The sequence below is a fragment of the Oncorhynchus mykiss genome, chromosome 13 (genome assembly GCF_057628025.1).
Source record: "Oncorhynchus mykiss isolate SJ-2025 chromosome 13, ASM5762802v1, whole genome shotgun sequence".
NCBI classification, from domain to species: Eukaryota; Metazoa; Chordata; class Actinopteri; order Salmoniformes; family Salmonidae; genus Oncorhynchus; species Oncorhynchus mykiss.
Window position 1 is genome coordinate 26,219,145 of NC_143034.1, and position 21,643 is coordinate 26,240,787.

The following is a 21,643-nucleotide window of genomic DNA, read 5'->3' on the forward strand; positions in this document are numbered from 1 at the left end:
TCACATGATTAACTTAAAAGTGTTTGATGCCATTCTCTCTCTCTCTTTCTCTCTCTCTCTCTGGCAAATTTGGCTAATATTGGCATTGCAAGTTGAATGTCATCATTGCATATCTTACTTCAACAGTGTGAAACGCCTTACTCTCTCTGTGTCTGTCTGTGTGTCTCTTCTTCAGTTTAATAATACCAGCCCTATATAGGCAGCAGGGCTACACTGTGCTGTGTTGTGTGCTCTGGCTGCTGGGTGTCTGGGGCACTGCAGTCCGTTTCCTTGAGATGTCAGGAGCAGCATTAGGGAGCACTGGGCTTGGCCCCCTGTTGGCATTGATCTTTGGTTAATCTCCCCTCCGTCTCCCAGGGCACCGGCCCTGGTCTGACTTTGAACGATTAAAGAGTCCCTCAAGTCAATCTGATGAGGCATCACCATGTATCACTAATGGCCCTGGACGTTACTTTTCTCGTCTCCGTTTCTCTTTCCATTGTTCTGTCTCTCTCCTTATTTCTCCATTCCGCTCTCTCTCCCTCCCTCCATATCTCTATCTCTCTCCCTATCCCCGTCTCTTCTCCATTTGTCTCTTCTATCGCTCGATCATCTCCTTTCTGCCTCTTTCGCTCTCCCTTTTCTTGTTTCTCTCCCTCTCTCTTTCTGTCACTGTCTCCATCGCTCCCTCTCTTTCTCCATCTCTCTCTCTCTTTCTCATTAACCCTTTGCTAGGGACACAGGGTTCTGTATTACCGTCAGAATTTTCACCATCATCACCACTCTTGTGTTATGTTGCCTCAGATACCCTCACAGGACAGGAAGCATGATGAGGATTTTACAGTGAAGTCATTTTTGTTGATAAAAGAATAGGCTATATTGATTGCTTTATGCATGGTAAGGTTTGTGCTATTACTTAAAGTTGACATATTATCAAGTATACCATTACTGGAACCACTTATCAAAATCTACTACACCTACTGTATGTCAATGTGTTTATCTCTCGAAGTACGCATATGAGAAAAGACATTTGTCATTGTATTTACCAAGTATTCATGTATAGGTAAATGCAACATTTGTCAATGTATTTGTCATGTATGCCTGGATAAGAAAATACCAACCAACACCTGTTTGATTCCATTTTCTTTATAGGTTGAATATAACTTCCGCAAATACATAGTATTTTTTTTTTTTACAAATATTGTAAAAAAAAAATGAAAACACTGTTAACATCAACTTTCTTTCCATTTAATAAATATGATTGTAAATGCATAAAACAATTACGCACAGCACATTGAAGGTCAAAACAAAAAACATTGTACACCTAAACTTTTGTATTTTTATATAAAAGCTTTACAGTAATAAAACTCTGTCTACAAAAATAATCTCACTAAATCTATGGGGGAAGAGAGCGAAATTATAGTTTAGGGATAAACAAAATCAAGTCCTCGTGAAGCGTGAGTGTCTGCTGGTTTCCTTTTAATGCCTTCACACACCTGGATACGGTCCTAAAATGGACACCATACTGCTGGTTTACCTGGTAGAATCAGACCTTGTTTCAGATGTTAAACAAGGTTTTACGGTGTCCATATTAGAACTGCTTTAGAAACAATACATTCAGGCTGTTGAAAACTGGACATGCCCGTCTCTTGCTCTAGCTAGTCTGTCGTTTGTATACAGCTCAGCCCACACCTTGGGTTCCTGTCCTGTGACATCACAATATGTCTGAACATCCCGGGCCAGTTTCCCTATCACTTGCCAGCAGAGCTTCAAGGAAGTTCCACCTGTCCGCCTCCATTTGTGAACCTGAAGGATTCAAAGGCAGAAGGTGCTTAACTTGAGCCAGTGTGGGCCGGTGGAATCGTTCTCAGCTGAATATTGCCTAAGGGGTTGCTCTGAGAGCTCCGCCATTGTTCTATAGGTCAAAATATTTATATGGAGCACGCAAAGCTTGTAATTCGAAGACTTATGTTAAAGCGACCATTCACTCAGAAAAGTCTCTCAAATCTTTTAATGTGACGATAATCAGAAGTAAATCTAGGGTCATATTGCAATAGTTTCCTGCTGCTCTGATGGAGTTATATATCCTGTAGTTCAACCAGTCATTTGTTACAATGTCAACATTTTTGATATACATAAAATAATTGCAACTTTATAGTAGTCTTTCTGAGAGGAAATAGTCTGTCTTGTCAATTTGCAAGAAGAAAATCAAACAAAATAAACAGAAGATGAAATTAGGTTTGTTATTTAAAAAAGTACTAGCATGCAGCCTCAAATATACATGTTTAAACCGGAGGATGGGCAATTTTTCATATTGAAATATCTAAGAAGCTTTGCTATGAAACACTATTGGAAGATGGCAATGTAACAATGAGTTAGTAAATTACATCTGAATTCATACAATACATTGGTGTATCCAGTCCATATCTATCTGAAAAGACCTCTTATTTCTAAGGTCAAAGACATGAACATTGTCCTTTTCTTTCTCGATTACAGTGCCAGTCAAAAGTTTGGACAAACCTATTCATTCAAGGGTTTTTCTTTATTTATTCTGTTTTATACATTGTAGAATAATAATGAAGACATCAAAACTATGAAATAACACATGTGGAATTATGCAGTAACCAACAAAGTGTTAAACCAATCAAAATATATTTTATATGAGATTCTTTTTGCCTTGACAGCTTTGCACATTCTTGGCATTCTCTCAACCAGCTTCATGAGGTAGTCACCTGGAATGCATTTAAATTAACAGGTGCGCCTTGTTAAATGTTCATTTGTGGAATTTCTTTCCTTTCCTTCTTTCCTGAATTTGAGACAATCAGTTGTGTTGAGACAAGGTAGGGCTGGTACACAGAACATAGCCTATTTGGTAAAAGACCAAGTCCATATTATGTCAAGAACAACTCAAATAAGCAAAGAGAAACAACAGTCCATCATTACTTTAAGACATGACGGTCAGTCAATACGGAACATTTCAATAACTTTTAAAGTTTCTTCAAGTGCAGTCGCAAAACCCATCAAGCGTTCTTATGAAACTGGCTCTCATGAGGACCACCACAGAAAAGGAAGACCCAAAGTTACTTCTGCTGCAGAGGATAAGTTTGTTAGAGTTACCAGCCTCAGAAATTGCAGCCCAAATAAATGCTTCACAGAGTTCAAGAAGCAGACACATCTCAACATCAACTGTTAAGAGGAGACTGTGTCTTTTATGTCACTATTATTATACAATGTAGAACATAGTAAAAAATAAAGAAAAACCCTTGAATGAGTAGGTGTGTCCAAACATTTGACTGGTACTGTACATTCTAGGTTGTGTGTTGGTGGGTGATCGTGTGTGTGTATACAATATGTATGCTACATAGTTCAAGTCACTTGGAATATTTTACCATCACTGTCCAGCTACAGTAGAATAATGGTTATATGACGATTCCAGAAATATCATAATTTTCCCTCCATCATTGTCTTTATGGAACGACAATGACAATAAGAAGGGCTTTCCGAAATTCCATAACCATCAATCAAACAATCACGTCTGTCAGATTCCACAATGTGAAACACTTCGGGGTTCGACTCAAAACAAGTTAACCATCCATGTACCCTAACATCCTCTACTGTCTGCGCTCTACTTCCTTTGGTTCTTGAAAAGGGGTATAATACGCTACGGAGATGGAGTATACGGGGCCGAGACTAGGGGCCATTAGCCTAAATGTGTCACCAACCTTAACCAGCATTGAGCTTGACTGGCTGCATTAACTCAATTCCCGACTAGACTTTCAGTTCTGTTCTGTTCTCCCTATTTCAATGCCCTGGTGTGTCTTGTCCTTAAAGGCAGTCTACTCTTTTTTTCTCGCTCTGAACGCTCCACTTGATATTCCGTCTTAAAGCAGCTGTATTTCTTTTAACTTTTTCAACCTCCAAATTGGGACGTCAGATAACTTTGGAAGAAAAGATTACTTTGAGAGGATATTGACTGATTTTGATGCCCCCCCCCCCCCCCCCCCCCCCCCAAATAACTGTCTTCTGCCCATTTCTCTTCTATGAAATCAGGTGTAACTAATGCATGGTGTCAGAGGGAGCTGAAAACATAATGCATCTACATTGGCTTCTCTTGAAGTCCCTATCATGGTAGCAGGCTAGCACCACGGTTCTCAGGCAAGCTATTACATTGGGAAAAAAAACAAAGTGTCATACAACTAGTGTTTCTCGTTAAATATAGCTCGTAGTGTAGAGATTAACAGCAAAGTTCAATAACATCACCAAATCAAGAGACAACCAAACCCTGTATCTGTCTTTGAATTATTACATTGTAAGCAAAAACAAAACATTTCAGTACAAAAGTGTATTGTGCCATACTCAGCTTTCCATGAGACAGTGAACGGAAACAAAATTGTTGTATTAATAATTGATATCGTTTTTCAGTTTGTAATTTGTTATTAAAATACACAAATATCACACAGACATTCATGATTTACAAAATAAATGTGATTTTAAATTCAATTATATACTGAATAAATAGTGTACCACCTCTGGTAGCGATACACAGTAGCGAAAAAGGATGTAAGACACTGACAGTAAGCTAACCAAAAGAGTGTTGTTTTTTATGCATTTTTTTCTTTAGATCATGCTGGCTTTCCATTTGTAGTTGTGTACTTGACTTTGTATAAATACATTTCATCAAAAATGATTTTTTTATTGGATAGACATATATTATGAATAAAAAAAAACCTGTATACAGTTTCTTCTGATTTTCACAGAGCACAGTAAGTGTCAGCAAAGTCAGTAAAGTCCAACATGCACCGGTATAAAGCTCAAAACCATTGTGTCCGCTCAAATGATTCAAAAAGTCCATGACACTGAATGGAGTTGCTGTTTTCGGGGTTGTCCAGAGTTTTTAAATGTTGATGTACGTGGGGAGTTCCGTTGAGAACTTGACATGTGCGTGAGATTTGATGCATCCTTGAAAGGATAAAATGATGGGAGACAGAGACATGAGGAAAGATGTCAGAAGAGATTCCAGTCCGTATGAGTTAAGTCACATTTCTCCACAATGAAGGCTCTAGCGGAAACCTTGAGTGGAATGGGGCTATCGATTTATTAATCAAAACCTCAGTGAAAGTCTCTTTTACGTGAATGACAACAGATTATCTTCATGGCAACCAATATATAGTATGTGAAAGAGATGGAACAAAATGTCACTATATGACAAGAAATGGCAGTAAAAGTTCAATTAAATTTGTAGTACTGAACTTAGTAACTCATAAAAAACAATACATAAATTAAAAGAAATAAAAATAAAGATAAAAAAAATTTAAAAAGTGGCGTAGTCACTCACCGATGGGCCGTGTGTTCAACTCTGTGTCCATAAGCTCCGGAGAAGTCACCAGCTCCCTCGGAGTGTTCGGGGACACCAGGGTGCTTTCCGTCGGACTTACTGGACTCGGGATCATTTCTTGTTCTTTTTCGTTCTGCATCTGCGCATAGACGTTGAGGCCTGGGATCTTCCTTGAGGAAATATTTACAATGAGACGGGGGATAAAGACATTTGCCAGACTAATAAAATGGGAGGGATTGCCTGCATTGGGGACCAAATAATTCTGATGCTCCCCTTTACAACGCAATAATGTGTAGACGCACCCAGGAGATATACCGAGTTGACTTAAATGCTTTGTTTCGATGCCTTCCGGCTTTATGTATAATTTTGTATATATTTGTATGTAAAATAGGATTATACTGCATGTCTTTGGAAGGCAGAGGGTTTGGGCAGGAGATATACAGTTGAAGTCGGAAGTTTACATACACTTAGGTTGGAATCATTAAAACTCATTTTTCAACCACTCCACACATTTCTTGTTAACAAACTAGAGTTTCGGCAAGTCTGTTAGGACATCTACTTTGTGCATGATACAAGTAATTTTTCAAACAATTGTTTACAGACAGATTATTTCACTTATAATTCACCGTATCACAATTCCAGTGGCTCAGAAGTTTACATACACTATGTTGACTGTGCCTTTAAACAGCTTGGAAAAAAACAGAAAATGATGTCATGGCTATAGAAGCTTCTGATAGGCTAATTGACATAATTTGAGTCAATTGGAGGTGTACCTGTGGATGTATTTCAAGGCCTACCTTCAAACTCAGTGCCTCTTTACTTGACATCATGGGAAAATCAAAAGAAATCAGCCAAGACCTCATAAAAAATAGTGTAGACCTCCACAAGTCTGGTTCATCCTTGGGAGCAATTTCTAAACGCCTGAAGGTACCACGTTCATCTGTACAAACATTAGTACGCAAGTATAAACACCATGGGACCACGCAGCCGTCATACCGCTCAGGAACGAGACGCATTCTGAACCCTAGATATTAACGTACTTTGGTGCGAAAAGTGTGAATCAATCCCATAACAACAGCAAAGGACCTTGTGAAGATGCTGGAGGAAACAGGTACAGAAGTATCTATAAACACAGTAAAACAAGTCCTATGTCAACATAACCTGAAAGGCACCCAGCAAGGAAGAAGCCACCGCTCCAAAACCACCATAAAAAAGCCAGACTATGGTTTGCAACTGCACATGGGGACAAAGATTGTACTTTTTGGAGAAATGTCCTCTGGTCTGAAGAAACAAAAATAGAACTGTTTGGCCATAATGACCATCGATATCTTTGGAAGAAAAAGGAGGAGGCTTGCAAGCCGAAGAACACCATCCCAACAGTGACGCACGGGGGTGGCAGCATCATGTTTTGGGGGTGCTTTGCTGCAGGAGGGACTGGTGCCCTTCACAAAATAGATGGCGTCATTAGGAATGAAAATGATGTGTATATATTGAAGCAACATCTCAAGACATCAGTCAGGAAGTTAAAGCTTGGACAATGACCCCAAGCATACTTCCAAAGTTGTGACCAAATGGCTTAAGGACAACACAGTCAAGGTATTGGAGTGGCCATCACAAAGCCCTGACTTCAATCTTATAGAACATTTGTGGGCAGAACTGAAAAAGCATGTGCGAGCAGGGAGGCCTAAAAAACCTGACACAGTTACACCAGCTCTGTCAGGAGGAATGGGCCAAAATTCACCCAACTTATTGTGGGAAGCTTGTGGAAGGCTACCCGAAACATTTGACCCAAGTTAAACAATTTCAAGGCAATGTTACAAATACTAATTGAGTGTACGTAAACTTCTGACCCACTGGGAATGTGATGAAAGAAATAAAAGCTGAAATAAATAATTCTCTCTACTATTATTCTGACATTTCACATTCTTAAAATAAAGTGGTGATCCTAACTGACCTAAGACAGGGAATTGTTACTTGGATTATATGTCAGGAATTGTGAAAAACTGAGTTTAAACTTCTTATGAGAAGCATGCCCAAAGTAAACTGCATGTTACTCAGGCCCAGTAGCTAGGATATGCATATAATTGGTAGATTTGGATGGAAAACACTAAAGTTTCTAAAACTGTTACAATAATGTCTTAGTATAACAGAACTTATATGGCAGGTGAAAACCTGAGCCATCCAGGAAGTGGGAATCTTTTGATGTGGGTATTTTCAATTTAATACCAATAGAGTATATAATGGGTTAGGACCCAGATTGCAGTTCCTATGGCTTCCACTAGATGTCAACAGTCTTTAGACATTGTTTCAGGCTTGTTTTCTGAAAAATTAAGAAGAATGCGACCTTTCTGTCAGTGGACTGTAGAATCACGCAGTGCTGGTTTGTGCGCGTGACCGAGTGCGCACCCTTCTTTGTTTTTCCTTTCTATTGAATACGCTAATGTCCGGTTGAAATATTATTGATTATTTAGACAATTGATAACCTGAGGATTAGTTATAAACATTGTTTCACATGTTTCGATGAACTTTACCAGTACTATTAGGATGTATTCTTCTGCATGTTTTGACCGCCTTTGAGCCAGTGGATTACTGAACAAAACGAGCAAACCAAACTGAGTTTTTGGGTTTAAAAAGCAAAATGAACATTTATCGTGTAGCTGGGACTCGTGACTGCAACCATATGAATATCTTCAAAGGACTTTTGTAATTCCTTTACTTGGTTGTAAAATGTTTGTATGCTTTTGTAAGTGGGGCGCTGTCCTCAGATAATCGCATGGTATGCTTTCGCCGTAAAGCCTTTTTGAATTCTGGCAAAGCGGCTGGATTAACAAGACGTTAATCTTTAAACCGATGTATAACACTTGTATTTCTTATGAATGTTTATTATGACTATTCTTGTATTTTGAATTTGGCGCTCTGCAATTTCACCGGATGTTGTCCAGGTGGGTTGCTAGCGGAACGCCAGCGCCAGAAAGGTTAAATGTATTTGGCCGAGGTGTATGTACATTTCCGACTTCAACTGTAGTCGTTGTTTGTGTGTATCTGTAAATTGCTGTTCGTAGGTGTTTGTTTGTATTTGATGCAAAAAAAAGAAAGGGAACACCTAAAAATACAATATTATTTAAAAAAGGAAGGCAATTAGACATTCTACTGTATAAACACATTTATGTTCTAAAACCTATACGTTGTTGCGTTCTCTTTCTCTCCCTCTTCTGTTTCTCTCTATAGATCTTGTCTCATTGACCCCTACTGCCCTTTTCACACAGAACTGTACCTTGGTGAACGGAAATAATTTAACATTTCAGAAAGGTCAACTAGCAAAGCTCAAAGGGCTAAATATTGATAATGCCTGAAGGCTGACTGGCATTTCATTTGCGGACAGAGAAAACACCTCGACAAAAGGATTCTAAGAAAGTTGAGACGTAAGCCATTTCTCCCTTGAAACTGAAAGTTTTCACAGACGTTTGATAGACAGTATTTTTGTTAAATGCCAAATGTCTAGACACTCAGTAACTCCCATTTGGTTAGTAATTTTACCCAAAGTTCTTTCTGATATATAACCATAATTATACAGTAGCTCATAGCTCAGAATTGGTGTCAGAAGTGGGATTAGACCATAGTCGAACAGTGAGATCATAGCTCACTCCTCAGTGTCCTAGCTAACTCAAAATGTTTCGTCAACACTCAGGAACTTTCCCACTTGGTTAGTAACATTCTCCCAACGTCCTAGCAACTTACAACCAGATATGGGGTATCGAGATCATCTCTACAGTATATCATGAGCACTGTACCTTTTGAATTTGTAGACGACAAATATCGCCAAACCCAGAACCACAACCGACAGCAGCATCAGCATGGCCGAGCCGCTGTGGTTCTCACTCATGTCCACTAGGGGCGCTGTAGAGGTGGGAGACAAGAGTCACACAGTACAGTATACATTAAATTCCAAACAGTTTCCATAGAGAACAAGTAAATCATGCGTTTAAGAAGTCAACATGAAAAGAGACACCTACTAATTAATAAAATACAAAATATAACAAAATAATAAAAAAACATATATTAAATTGTATTGTGATTACGTTTTTGATACGGTAAGTATTTATTGACTTCTCTTACTCTTTATCTTATAAGCCCCTAGGACAGTAGCAGCATCCCCAAAAGGAAGAGGCACACATACTTGTAACGATGCTCACTCTCTGAATGTCTCTGTGTAGCTACATGATGGGAGCCAATCAGACAACAGGGTTGGGGGGTGTTAGTTAGTCGCTGGGCAGGAAATAAACCTCCTGGGCCTGTATTCACAAAGAGTCTTAGTGTAGGAGTGCTAATCTAGGATCAGGTCCTTCCTTTCCATATAATCTTATTTGTTATGATCTAAAAGGCAAAACTGATGCTAGATCTGAAGTCCTATTCTGAGACACTTTTTGAATACGGGCCCTAGCTCTCTATTTCTATCTAGAACTATCTCTAGCCATCTATATACTCATTAAAAAGACCCAGTTATCCTCAATACACCTAGCAAACACAAACAAAATGTAGGTATTTGTATTTGAAGAGATGCAGACACTTACCTGCTGACAAATGTGCAGCATATACTGTGACCTGGACCCCAGGCCGAAGGGTGAACTGGACCAGGTTTTGGTTGAGGGCGCTAAGTATGATTTCAGTGAGCTAGAGAGGGAGAGACAAACACGACAAAAAACATAAATTTAAAAAAGTATGTGTGCATCGATTTATATAATTAGAGTATTAAGATTTTTAAAACAACGTATTGGAACATTTTATATCAGAGATCTGTGAGAGTACATTTACATTCAGGGTCTAATCCAGAGCGACTTACAGGAGCAATTAGGGTCAAGGGCACACGTTGTTGTCCTGGCACCGACAAACGATGAGACAGCCTATAGGGAGGTCAGAAACATGGCAGTGTGGTGCCAAGACAACAACCTCTCCCTCAATGTGAGCAAGACAAAGGAGCTGATCGTGGACAACAGGAAAAGGCAGGCCGAACAGGCCCCCATTAACGTCGACGGGCTGTAGTGGAGCGGGTCGAGAGTTTCAAGCTCCTTGGTGTCCACATCACCAACAAACTATCATGGTTCAAACACACCTAGACAGTCATGAAGAGGGCACGACAAAAATATTTCCCCTTCAGGAGACTGAAAAGATTTGGCATGGGTCCCAGATCCTCAAGAAGGTCTACAGCTGCACCATCGAGAGCATCCTGACTGGTTGCATCCCCTCCTGGTATGACAACTTCTAGGCATCTGACTGTAATGCGCTACAGAGGGTAGTGTGTACAGGCCAGTACATCACTGGGGCCAAGCTTCCTGCTATCCAGGACCTATATACTAGGCGGTGTCAGAGGAAAGCCCAAAAAATTGTCAAAGACTCCAGTCACCCAGTCATAGACGGTTTTCTCTGCTACTGGATGGCTAGTGGTACCGGAGCAACAAGTCTAGGACCAAAACGCTCCTCATCAGCTTCTACCCCCAAGCCATAGGACTGCTGAACAATTAGTCAAATGGCCACCCGGACTATTTACATTGACACCCATCCCCTCCAATTTGTTTTTACACTGCTGCTACTCGCTGTTTATTATGTATGCATAGTCACTCTACCTACTGTACATGTACAAATGACCTTAGACTAACCTGTCCTCCCGCACATTGACTCGTATCGTTGTTAGCCTCATTATTATTATTTTATTGTGTTACTTTTTATTATATTTTACTTTAGTTTATTTGGTAACTATTTTCTTAACTCTTTCTTGAACTGCATTCATTGTTGGTTAACTGCTTGTAAGTAAGCATTTCATGGTAAGGTTGTGTTCGGCTCATGTCACTGATTAACAGATGTTTCACCTAGTAGGAGCGGGGATTCAAACCAGCAACCTTTCGGTTACTGTCCCAACACTCTTGACCCCTAGTCTATAGGTCAACACTAAATCAAATCCAACTGTCTCTAAACTGCATAAATCATCTCAATACACTTCACCGTACAGTACAAGAGACAGAATAGAAGACATCTAGCAGTAGCATTAAATAGTATAACCAGTAGAACTACTCAAGTCATATTATTGATTAGTTTCAGAATGAGTTTCTTCTCATGCATACCATACTGAGGTAGATCTTTCCACCACACACTTACTGATACCCACCCTGACTCACTGATACTACACACCCCCACAGCTCACTGCACCCTCCCTCTACCCAGAAACCCATTTAAAGTGAAATATCTATGGATGAATCCGTGCCGGTCCCCACCACTTTAATACATAATGTAGGGCCTATTTGATGAAAAACCTTGCTTTTACACCGTTTTTTTAGAGCGACAAGTAACCTTCTGCACAGAGAACGTGCAGTTTGGACATATATCAGACGTATCACCCTGATCTAGAGGCTAAAGCTGGAATACAGTGTTCCACTTCATGATGCTTCCAATTTAGTCCGGACATAGTCCCCTGAACTACACCGTCCATATGATGTCAATCACACAAATGATGATTTGTGCCATTATAAATCTAAACTGTAACACATTATGTCAGATTTGTCATTTAACAAAGTTGTATCCTTTTTTACTTTGCATTCAGGCCAAAGACTAAAACCGAGAATCTGTACGCAGGTCATGCATAGAACGACCCTGGCCAAACAAATTACCGTTTCCCTACGGAATCCATCTTATTTCTTTGCTAGGCTTCATTCAATTTTATCTGCCTCGTTTACCAAATGAATTGTGATATGAGTAGTTTCTCCCAGTCCTTCACATTCCTTCCCGCTTGTATATTTCTTACCAAGTTTAAAATTAGACTAGAAGCTAAGAATAATTACTTTTTCTCACTGTGTATCGGGCTCACTAAATCTATTATACAATCTAATAAGCACAACCGCACATTACACTTTCAAGATGCAAACCTTGAATAAAGATGCATTGCTGGGGCCTGAGTGAGAAGGGTCTAGCCATAGCCAGGCTATCAGGCAGATTTGAGGGGGGGGGGGGGGGGGGGGGGGGGATACAATTAATTTCTTCCTGGTTCTATTCTACTCACATCTTTTTAATGATCATCCATTATCTATTATATGAGCCTAGGAGCTAATTCAGTACATCTTGATACCTGCTGCTGATTCAGTGGCCAGTATCAGCAGAGACACTATCTTTGACTGGCTTTATTCCTGTGAAAGACTGCAACCCCCGCCCTCTCACATAGAGATGACTGGGTATTCTACAGTAAAGTTGTCAGCAGTGATGACTTTTAAAAGCTTGTCACACTTATTGATGAGGCTAGTTGATATTCTGCAGTGTGTGTGTGTGTGTGTGTGTGTGTGTGTGTGTGTGTAAGCCCATGTGGACAATATTGACATCTACTGGAGAAAATATGAACTCAGCCTTGAACATATAAGTATGTTGCAATTCTGTCTTCAGACCATGTAGCGGTATAGACCAACGGCAACTATGTATTAGTGAGGAATGTTAGAAAAATGAATATTTCTAAGCCTACTCATGTTTTAGTTCATTTGAGACTTCTAAATTATGCCAAATGGAATAACAAGGACATCAACAGATGGTGAACATGTTGGTGCAAGAAAACAAGTGCTTAGCTGTCAAGCCCAAACATCCAACAAGCAGAGTAATATCCCCCTGAAATATAGCTCTAAATGTCATTCAGTGATAATTCAGAGTAAGTATATGTCAAATTAACTCATAAAAAGTATGCTCCTACTCCCACTCAAACATCTGCCATGAATCAATATCGGAACTTAATGAATTGAATTTTATGGTTTACTTTTATGGAAATGTAATTGTCAGATAACCATTTTGGAAATATTTAACTGACAGGTAACACTGACAGATATAATGCTTTTTTAACCTGTTACAGACATGAAGATGCCGCTATATCATATATTTTGAATAAGGCTAAGGCCTATAATATGTTATGTCTGTGTTTCAACTCACACAAAATGCCTGTTATTAATCAATCATACCTGGTCTAAATGAGCTGAGTTCTTATCCGGCTTTCCCTCCGTTAACTCTTTGTCTGGCAGGAGGAAAAACTCTGCTGCCGTGGGCAACCCTGGTAGGACACTGACAAGGAGCCGTTCCGGTGTCACCCCTGTGGCCTAGAGAAGGATGAGGAGGGAGAGAAGGAAGAGAGAGATGAGAATGGTAGGATGAGGAGTTGGGAGAGGAAGAGGAAAAGAAGAAGAGAGGGAGACGAGGGAGATGAAGAGGGAGAGGGAAAGGAGGAAGATGAAAAGGAGGGAGAGGATGAAGAGGAGGAGGGAGATGGAGAGGAGGAAGATGAAGAAGAACAGAAAGAGGAGTAAGAGGAATAATTCCCCATCAACCATTTGGACCAGACTGGATCGCTTTTCATGTTACTAAGCACATCATCAAAGAGGAAAGCAGTGGCATCGAAAAATAGGAATTGTCTGGATGGTCGTAATTAGTGTGACTGTGATACATTGCTGCGATACTCACTGTGATACATTATTACTAACATCAATGAGACTTAGATCTGAAATTATCATACTACTCAGGTCCTGAGCCGTTCATATCAAATATGATACGATTTCCGTTCTCAAAAATACTGAATAGCATGAGCAATTCAATACATTTCTTGGATACGACAATGTCTACCAAACAGGTCATATATCATGTGTGGAGTTGAAATACACTATATATACAAAAGTATGTGGACACCACTTCAAATTAGTTGATTAGGCTATTTCAGCACAGTTGTTTCTGGCAGGTGTTTAAAATTGAGCATACCGCCATGCAATCTCCATAAACAAACATTGGCAACAGAATGGCCTTTCTGAAGAGCTCAGTGACTTTCAACGTGGCACCGTCATAGGATCCCATCTTTCATTCGTCAAATTTCTGCCCTGCTAGAGTTGCCCCGGTCAACTGTAAGTGCTGTTATTGTGAAGTGGAAACATCTAGGAGCAACAACGGCTCAGCAGTGAAGTGGTAGGCCACACAAGCTACACAGAATGGGAACAACGAGTGCTGAAGTGCGTAGCCCACTACCGAGTTCAAAACTGCCTCTGGAAGCAACGTCAACGACTCTGGGTTTGGCGGATGCCAGGAGAACGCTATGTGCCCCAGTGCATAGTGCCAACTGTCAAGTTTGGTGAAGGAAGAATAATTGTCTGGGGCTGTTTTCATGGTTCGGGCTAGGCCCCTTAGTTCCAGAGAAGGGAAATCTTAATGCTAGAGCATACAGTGACATTCTAGACGATTCGTGCTTCCAACTTTATGGGAACAGTTTGGGGAAGGCCCTTTTCTGTTTCATCATGACAACGCCCTGTGCACAAAGTGAGGTCCACATAGAAATGGTTTGAGATCAGTGTGGAAGAACTTGACTGGCCTGCACAGAGCCCTGACTTCAACCTCATCGAACACCTTTGGGATTAATTGGAATGCCGACTGCGAGCCAGGCCTAATCGCCTAACATCAGTGCCCGACCTGTGAGAAAAAATACGTATTTAACTGCTTGTTTGAAAATTAATAGTTAACAATGATATGCTGAAGAAATCGTAAGAGACTTTCATAACTAGTAGTGCAGTGCTTCTAAAAAGGGATGGTTTTCCTCTAGTCCCCTGCAGCTGGTCTGTGAGTATAATCAAGGACATAGTGTGACCTGAGATAGAGATTGCCTGGATGGGGTAGAACAAACCCCTATTTGTCCTAATCATCTTTTCTTCTGAGAAACTACGCTAGGGAGAGGTAAACAACACCCGATGCACATAACCACAAGATGGACCCTTATGATGCCCCAATCTGCATGGGAGGGGTGGAACCAGCCATGACTAAGCATTTTTAGATTTGATCTATACAGTTGAAGTCGGAAGATTACATACACCTCGGTCAAATACATTTAAATTCAGTTCTTCACAATTCCCTAAATATAATCCTAGTAAAGATTCTCTGTCTTAGGTCAATTAGGAACATCACTTTACTTTAAGAATGGGAAATGTCAGAATAATAGTAGAGAGAATGATTTGTTTCAACTTTCATTTCTTTCATCACATTCCCAGTGGGTCAGAAGTTTACATACAATCAATTAGTATTTGGTAGCATTGACTTTAAATTGTTCAACTTGGGTCAAACGTTTCGGGTAGCCTTCCACAAGCTTCCCACAATAAGTTGGGTGAATTTTGGCCCATTCCTCCTGACAGAGCTGGTGAACTTAGTCAGGTTTGTAGGCCTCCTTGCTCGCACACACTTTTTCAGTTCTGACAACAAATTGTCTATGGGATTGAGGTCAGGGCTTTGTGATGGACACTCCAATACCTTGACTTTGTTGTCCTTAAGCCATTTTGCCACAACTTTAGAAGTATACTTGGGTGTCATTGTCCATTTGGAAGACCCATTTGTGACCAAGCATTAACTTCCTGACTGATGTCTCACAGAAATGTTTTGATATCTTTGATGACTGATGTCTGGAGATGTTGCTTCAATATGTCCACAATTCTCCTTCGTCGTGATGCCATCTATTTTGTGAAGGGCACCAGTCCCTCCTGCAGCAAAGCACCCCCACAACATGATGCTGACACCCCCATGCTTCACGGTTGTGATGGTGTTCTTCGGCTTGCAAGCCTCCCCCTTTTTCCTCCAAACATAACAATGGTCATTATGTCCAAACAGCTCTATATTTGTTTCATCAGACCAGAGGACATTTCTCCAAAAAGTATGATCTTTGTCCCCATGTGCAGTTGCAAACCCTAGTCTGGCCTTTTTATGGCGGTTTTGGAGCAGTGGCTTCTTCCTTGCTCAACGGCCTTTCAGGTTATGTCGATATCGGACTCGTTTTACTGTGGATAAAGGTACTTTTGTCCCTGTTTCCTCCAGCATCTTCACAAGGTCCTTTGCTGTTGTTCTGGGATTGATTTGCACTAGGATCTCTAGGAGACAAAACGTGTCTCCTTCCTGAGCAGTATGATGGCTGCGTGGTCCCATGGTGTTTATACTTGCATACTATTGTTTGTACAGATGAACGTGGTACCTTCAGGCATTTGGAAATTGCTCCCATGGATGAACCAGACTTGTGGAGGTCTACAATTTTTTATGAGGTCTTGGCTGATTTCTTTCGATTTTCTCAAGATGTCAAGCAAAGAGGCACTGAGTTTGAAGGTAGGCCTTGAAATACATCCACAGGTACACCTCCAATTGACTCGAATGATGTCATATAGCCTATCAGAAGCTTCTAAAGCCATGACATAATTTTCTGAAATTTTCCAAGCTGTTTAAAGGCACAGTCAACTTAGTGTATGTAAACTTCTGACCCACTGGATTTGTGATACAGTGAATTATAAGTGAAATAATCTGTCTGTAAACAATAATTGGAAAAATGACTTGTGTCATGCACAAAGTAAATGTCCTAACCGACTTGCCAAAACTATAGTTTGTTAACAAGAAATGCGTGGTTGAAAAACAAGTTTTAAGGACTCCAACCTAAGTGTATGTAAACTTCCGACTTCAACTGTAGGACCTCTGTTTTTTTAAGAGTGTGGGGTCGACCGGGGTTGACCAGTGTCATTATTGCAATAATGAATCAATATTAAACAAAGATGATTGTTTGAAGAAATGACAAAGTCTCTCTCACTTGGTTAGAATTTCCACCACAGACTTCACTAATGCTCTTGTGGCTGAATGGAAGCAAGTCCCTGCAGCAATGTTCCAACATCTAGTGGAAAGCCTTCCCATGAGAGTGGAGGTTGTTATAACAACAAAGGGGGGACCAACTCCATATTAATGTCAAAGATTTTGAAATGTGACGTTTGACGAGAAGGTGTCCACATACTTTTGTTCATGTAGTGCATGTCCCTCACACTGACTGGTGATAGCATTCGGAGGTACAGTTCAGCCGGGCCTAAATTCACCAAACCATGACAATCAGACATTCAGTGAGATTTATTTGTGCATGTATGGCCTCAACAAATACGACCCTGAACTCACAGGCGACCAGCAATTCCATAGTTCAATGTGACAGGGAAGGCAGTGCTACAGCAATTTAGAATGTACTTTAAGTCATTTTCCCTTGCCAGTTAACATCTCAGTCACGACCTCAGGTCACAGGGAATGTATTGTAAAGTGGGCAACAGACTAAATACACTGAACCAAAATATAAACGCCAAAGTGTTGATCACATGTTTCATGAGTTTAATTAAAAAATCCCAGACATTTTCCATATGCACAAAAAGCTTATTTCTCTCAAATGTTGTGCACAAATTTGTTAACATCCCTGTTTTGTGTGGCATATCAAGAAGCTAATTAAACAGCAAGATAATTCCACAGGTGTACCTTGTGCTGGGGACAATAAAAGATCACTTTACAAGTGTAGATTTGTCACACAACACAATGCTACAGACGTCTCAAGTTATGAGGGAGCGTGCAATTAGCATGCTGACTACAGGAAAGTCCACCAGAGCTGTTGCCAGAGAGTGTAATTTTCATTTCTCTACCAGAAGCTGCCTCCAACATCGTTTTAGAGAATTTGGCAGTACGTCCAACTGGCCTCACAATCGTAGACCACTTGTAACCACAGCAGCCCAGGAACTCCACATTTGGCTTCTTTACCTGTGGGATCATTTGAGGTGGGGGCGGGGGGGGGTGTTGAAAAGTATTCCTGTCTGTAATAAAGCCCTTTTGTGGGGAAAAAATATTTGTGATTGGCTGGACCTGGCTCCAAAGTGGGTGGGCCTATGCCCTCCCAGCCCCACCCATGGCTGTGCCGCTACCCAGTCATGTGAAATCCATAGATTAGGGCCTAATGAATTTATTTGAATTGACTGATTTCCTTACATGAACTATAACTCATTAAAATTGTTGAAATTGTTGCATGTTGAGTTTATATTTCTGCTCAGTATATACTGTGTGTGTGTGTGTGTGTGTGTGTGTGTGTGTGTGTGTGTGTGTGTGTGTGTGTGTGTGTGTGTGTGTGTGTGTGTGTTCATGTAATATACAGTTAGATACAAGGACCACTCACTTTGACCATGGAGTTCTTGATGACTCTGCTGACGTCTAGTCTCCATTCGGCCACATCGGGGTTGTGGTCATCCAGGTTAGATGAGAAGGCTAGTAGATGTGACCTGAAATATTCTGCACAGAGAAACAACTATATGATGATCAGCTTGATGACAATGCTTTTTATTTCTGCCCTATTGTCTGAAATAATGAATGTGTCAAATGAATGAGTAGTAAACAATTACTTTTAACTACTTCTAAACAGCTACTTTAAATCATACTTACTAGCCAACCTCCAGTGCATTAAAACCTACAAAGTTAACTAGAAACAAACCTTCAGCAGTATACATGGCTGTCTGGCTGTTTACAATACAACAAAAAAACCACACAAAAAAAACTGCTCACTGCTCACCGTGGACAGCGATGGCTTTCCGATCCTGCAGGATGGCGTTCCCAGCGGACACCTGCACGGTGACAGTGTTGACGCCTTCCCGGGAGAACGTGCACGCCACGCTCCCTTCCAGGGTGATTATCGGCTACAAAGAGAAAGAGAGGAGACAGGGAGAGAGAGAGGTGGGGGGAGAGGGAGGGGGAGGGAGAGAGGGAAAGGGAGGTGGAGGGAGAGAGAGAGAGAGGAAAGAGGGAACGAGCGGGAGAGAGAGCGACCGAGAGAGGGGAAGAGCGAGAGAGCACGGGGGTTCCCAAGAGAGGCCCTTATCAACCTTGTTAACATCTCACACAGGCACTATTTACACTACAGAGGTGTCAGCCGGGAGGCAGGCAGGCAGCCACACACATAAACACAACCCACATCGCCCCCCAAGGAACCATGATCGCAGCTGTGCTGCATAGAACTGTCCGGGGAGAGTTCCATGAGACACCAGCAGTTCTCTCTGTCGTTACTTGGATCTCCATTTGTTTTTGAAATAGCTCAGACATGCTAATTCTGGATCATTTCCTCGTGTACTAGAATAGCTAGCAGCTGCATTAGTAGCTAAACTCATTACCCAACCAAACAAAACAAATTCTGAATTAAGTCAGACAAATACTGCTCTAATTTGTAAACCTGGCACAAATCTTTCTTCACGTCACTTTATCTTACAGTGTGAAGGATGAGCACACAATAAAACTACAAGTCCCAGCAGTATTGAAGTATCTTATCTTACCTCAGTGTTATTTCCGAACCACCAGATGTAGGTGACTGTTCCCACTTGGCTCGGCCACAGCACAGCAGTGAGGTTGACTTCCTTACTCTTCACCGCCACAAAGGGAGCGGAGAGATGGATATACTCCAGCTGACCTACTCAAAGTAACAAAAATACATGACAGTGAACCCACTGAGACTGACTCCACAACGTTTTGGGGCCTCTTATGAAATGGATAAAGTTGCATTCAAAATGATCTGCCCTAAAAATGCATCACAGTGAACTGACTGAATCCACAAAGTATGTTTGTAGCCCCTTATAATATGAAATGAAGGCACAAAAAATACATATTACAGTGAACCGATTGACTCCTTCAAGTTTTGGGGCCTCTAATTAAATGAAGGTAAGCAGAAAACTTCCGAGTATCCGTCTATGGGCCCCTTGTGAACTGAAGGCACATAGCGAAAAAAATGTGAGTTGCATTCAGAGGATCTGGTCCATTCTGGGACGTTGTGGTCGCCATCTGTGTGTTATTTTTCATCCCTGGCACTCCTGAGTCCTGGCTGGTCCCCATTTGTAATGGCTGGCACATCAAGACGGACAGATTGCAAGGTCCCACAGCTCCCTGATCAATAAGTCAACTACGTTACATCTGTCACCCACGAAACCACCAGGGGTGGTCAGCCCCATCATCACAGAGAAGACGGGAATGACTTGCATGTTAGAGTTAGAGTGGGGGTACGCTGAAGGGCTATCATATAGAGAAAATGGCTTCGGATTGACTGGAATTGTAATGGATTTAGGCTACCTTCATCTCCACCATGACATGCATATGACACAGTATATGCCAGTGTTTCCTAACCCTGGTCCTCTAGTACCCCCAACAGTACACATTTTTATTGTGACCTTGGAAAAGCACACCTGATTCAACTTGTCAACTAGTCATCAAGCCCTCAATGAGTTGAACGAGGTGAGTTTGTCCAGGACTACAATACAAATGTGTACTGTTGGGGTACCCGAGGACCAGGGTTGGGAAACACTGTTCTACGCAAGTAAAAGTCTACAAAGGAACAATTTTGTGTGTCAGAATTGTATAACTACCTCACTCATATGTCTGTAGATTACAGGCTACACTGACTTGAGGTAAGGTACAGTAAGCTAAGCTAAGCTAAGGTATGTAACTACACTCACATGTTAAAGGTCGAAGACCAAACATGAAGTATGGAGGTTGAAGACCATGACTTGGTGAACCCACAGTGAGAGAGACAGACTCACATGTGACGTGGAGGTACAGCACCACGCTCTCCGACCCCAGCCTGTTCTCTCCTGTAGCGGTCACACGGTAGATCCCCACAGCCTTGTAGACGTGCTTGACCCCATTCTCTATGGAGCTCACGTTGGAGTAGGTCAGAGCGTGACCGTCCCCGAAGTCCACCATGATGCTCGTCCTGGCTCCGTCGCCCTATACAGGAGGTGACAGTCATCAACCATTGAAGAAAGAAAACGGTACACTTACACTAGCTACTGTAGGTATTTCCATTAACATGTTATTTGGTAACACTTTATATGAAGATGTAATGGCATAGTAAGAGAATAGAGAGTATTTTGTTGCTATTACAGAAGTGGAGAGTTGACATACATTTTACAATACTGAGTTAAAGTCAGCGCCCTGTCTGAATGAACAGGGAGCCAGTTACTGTATTGCTCCTTAGGAAAAACAACTCACCTCTTCAAGAAACACCAGGAAGGTGACATTGGTGCCCAGAGTAGCTGTCAGCTTTCCTTCACTGGTGACGAGGTGCAGGCCTTTGGGGGCCTGGGTAGGACAGTGCTGCCTCCTGGCCGTGTACTCTGCTATCACTCCCGCTGTGCAGTTATTGGACACAACCTTCCTGTAGCTGAATGTACATAGGTCACAACCGCGGTTAGAAGCTTCGCTGATGGATAGATGAGCATCGAGAAGAACGACCTTAGCAGGTTGGCTATTGAGAACACATTATCTTACAATAATGTCCTGTCATTTGAAATATCCTTATTCCAAGCTTACCTTTGCAGTCAGTTTGAATTAAATAGTGAATGAGTGTACATACAGATGTAGGAACTTAATTTGAGACAGAAAATAACCTTTTACTGCAGTGGGCTAAATCAGGGTCACACAGTGTGATTATTGGTAGTCTTAAACAAATCTACTTTGAAACAAGAGTATACATCTCAC

General features: G+C 41.2%; 1 protein-coding gene across 6 annotated transcripts in view; it reads right to left on the reverse strand.

The window, feature by feature from the left end:
- Positions 1-1,114: 1,114 nt before the first annotated feature.
- The window catches only part of LOC110485789 (VPS10 domain-containing receptor SorCS1), a 157,530-nt gene continuing 137,001 nt past the window's right edge, over positions 1,115-21,643 (reverse strand). For 2 of the 6 annotated variants that reach the window (XR_005035469.2, XR_016485773.1), the window contains exons 18-27: positions 21,155-21,326; positions 20,704-20,890; positions 19,450-19,583; positions 18,696-18,819; positions 18,306-18,418; positions 13,297-13,431; positions 9,886-9,985; positions 9,106-9,211; positions 5,315-5,480; positions 1,115-4,938 (exon numbers count right to left, since the gene is read on the reverse strand). Coding sequence is in view for 2 of the 6 variants with exons in the window: in XM_036940436.2 (XP_036796331.2) it covers positions 4,874-4,938; positions 5,315-5,484; positions 9,106-9,211; positions 9,886-9,985; positions 13,297-13,431; positions 18,306-18,418; positions 18,696-18,819; positions 19,450-19,583; positions 20,704-20,890; positions 21,155-21,326 (1,306 nt within the window). In the remaining 4 variants the exon portion in view is untranslated. Of the gene's footprint in view, positions 4,939-5,314; positions 5,485-9,105; positions 9,212-9,430; positions 9,529-9,885; positions 9,986-13,296; positions 13,432-18,305; positions 18,419-18,695; positions 18,820-19,449; positions 19,584-20,703; positions 20,891-21,154; positions 21,327-21,643 lie in introns of all 6 variants that reach the window. The other 4 variants (XM_036940436.2, XM_036940437.2, XR_016485772.1 and 1 more) reach the window with 3 other exon arrangements.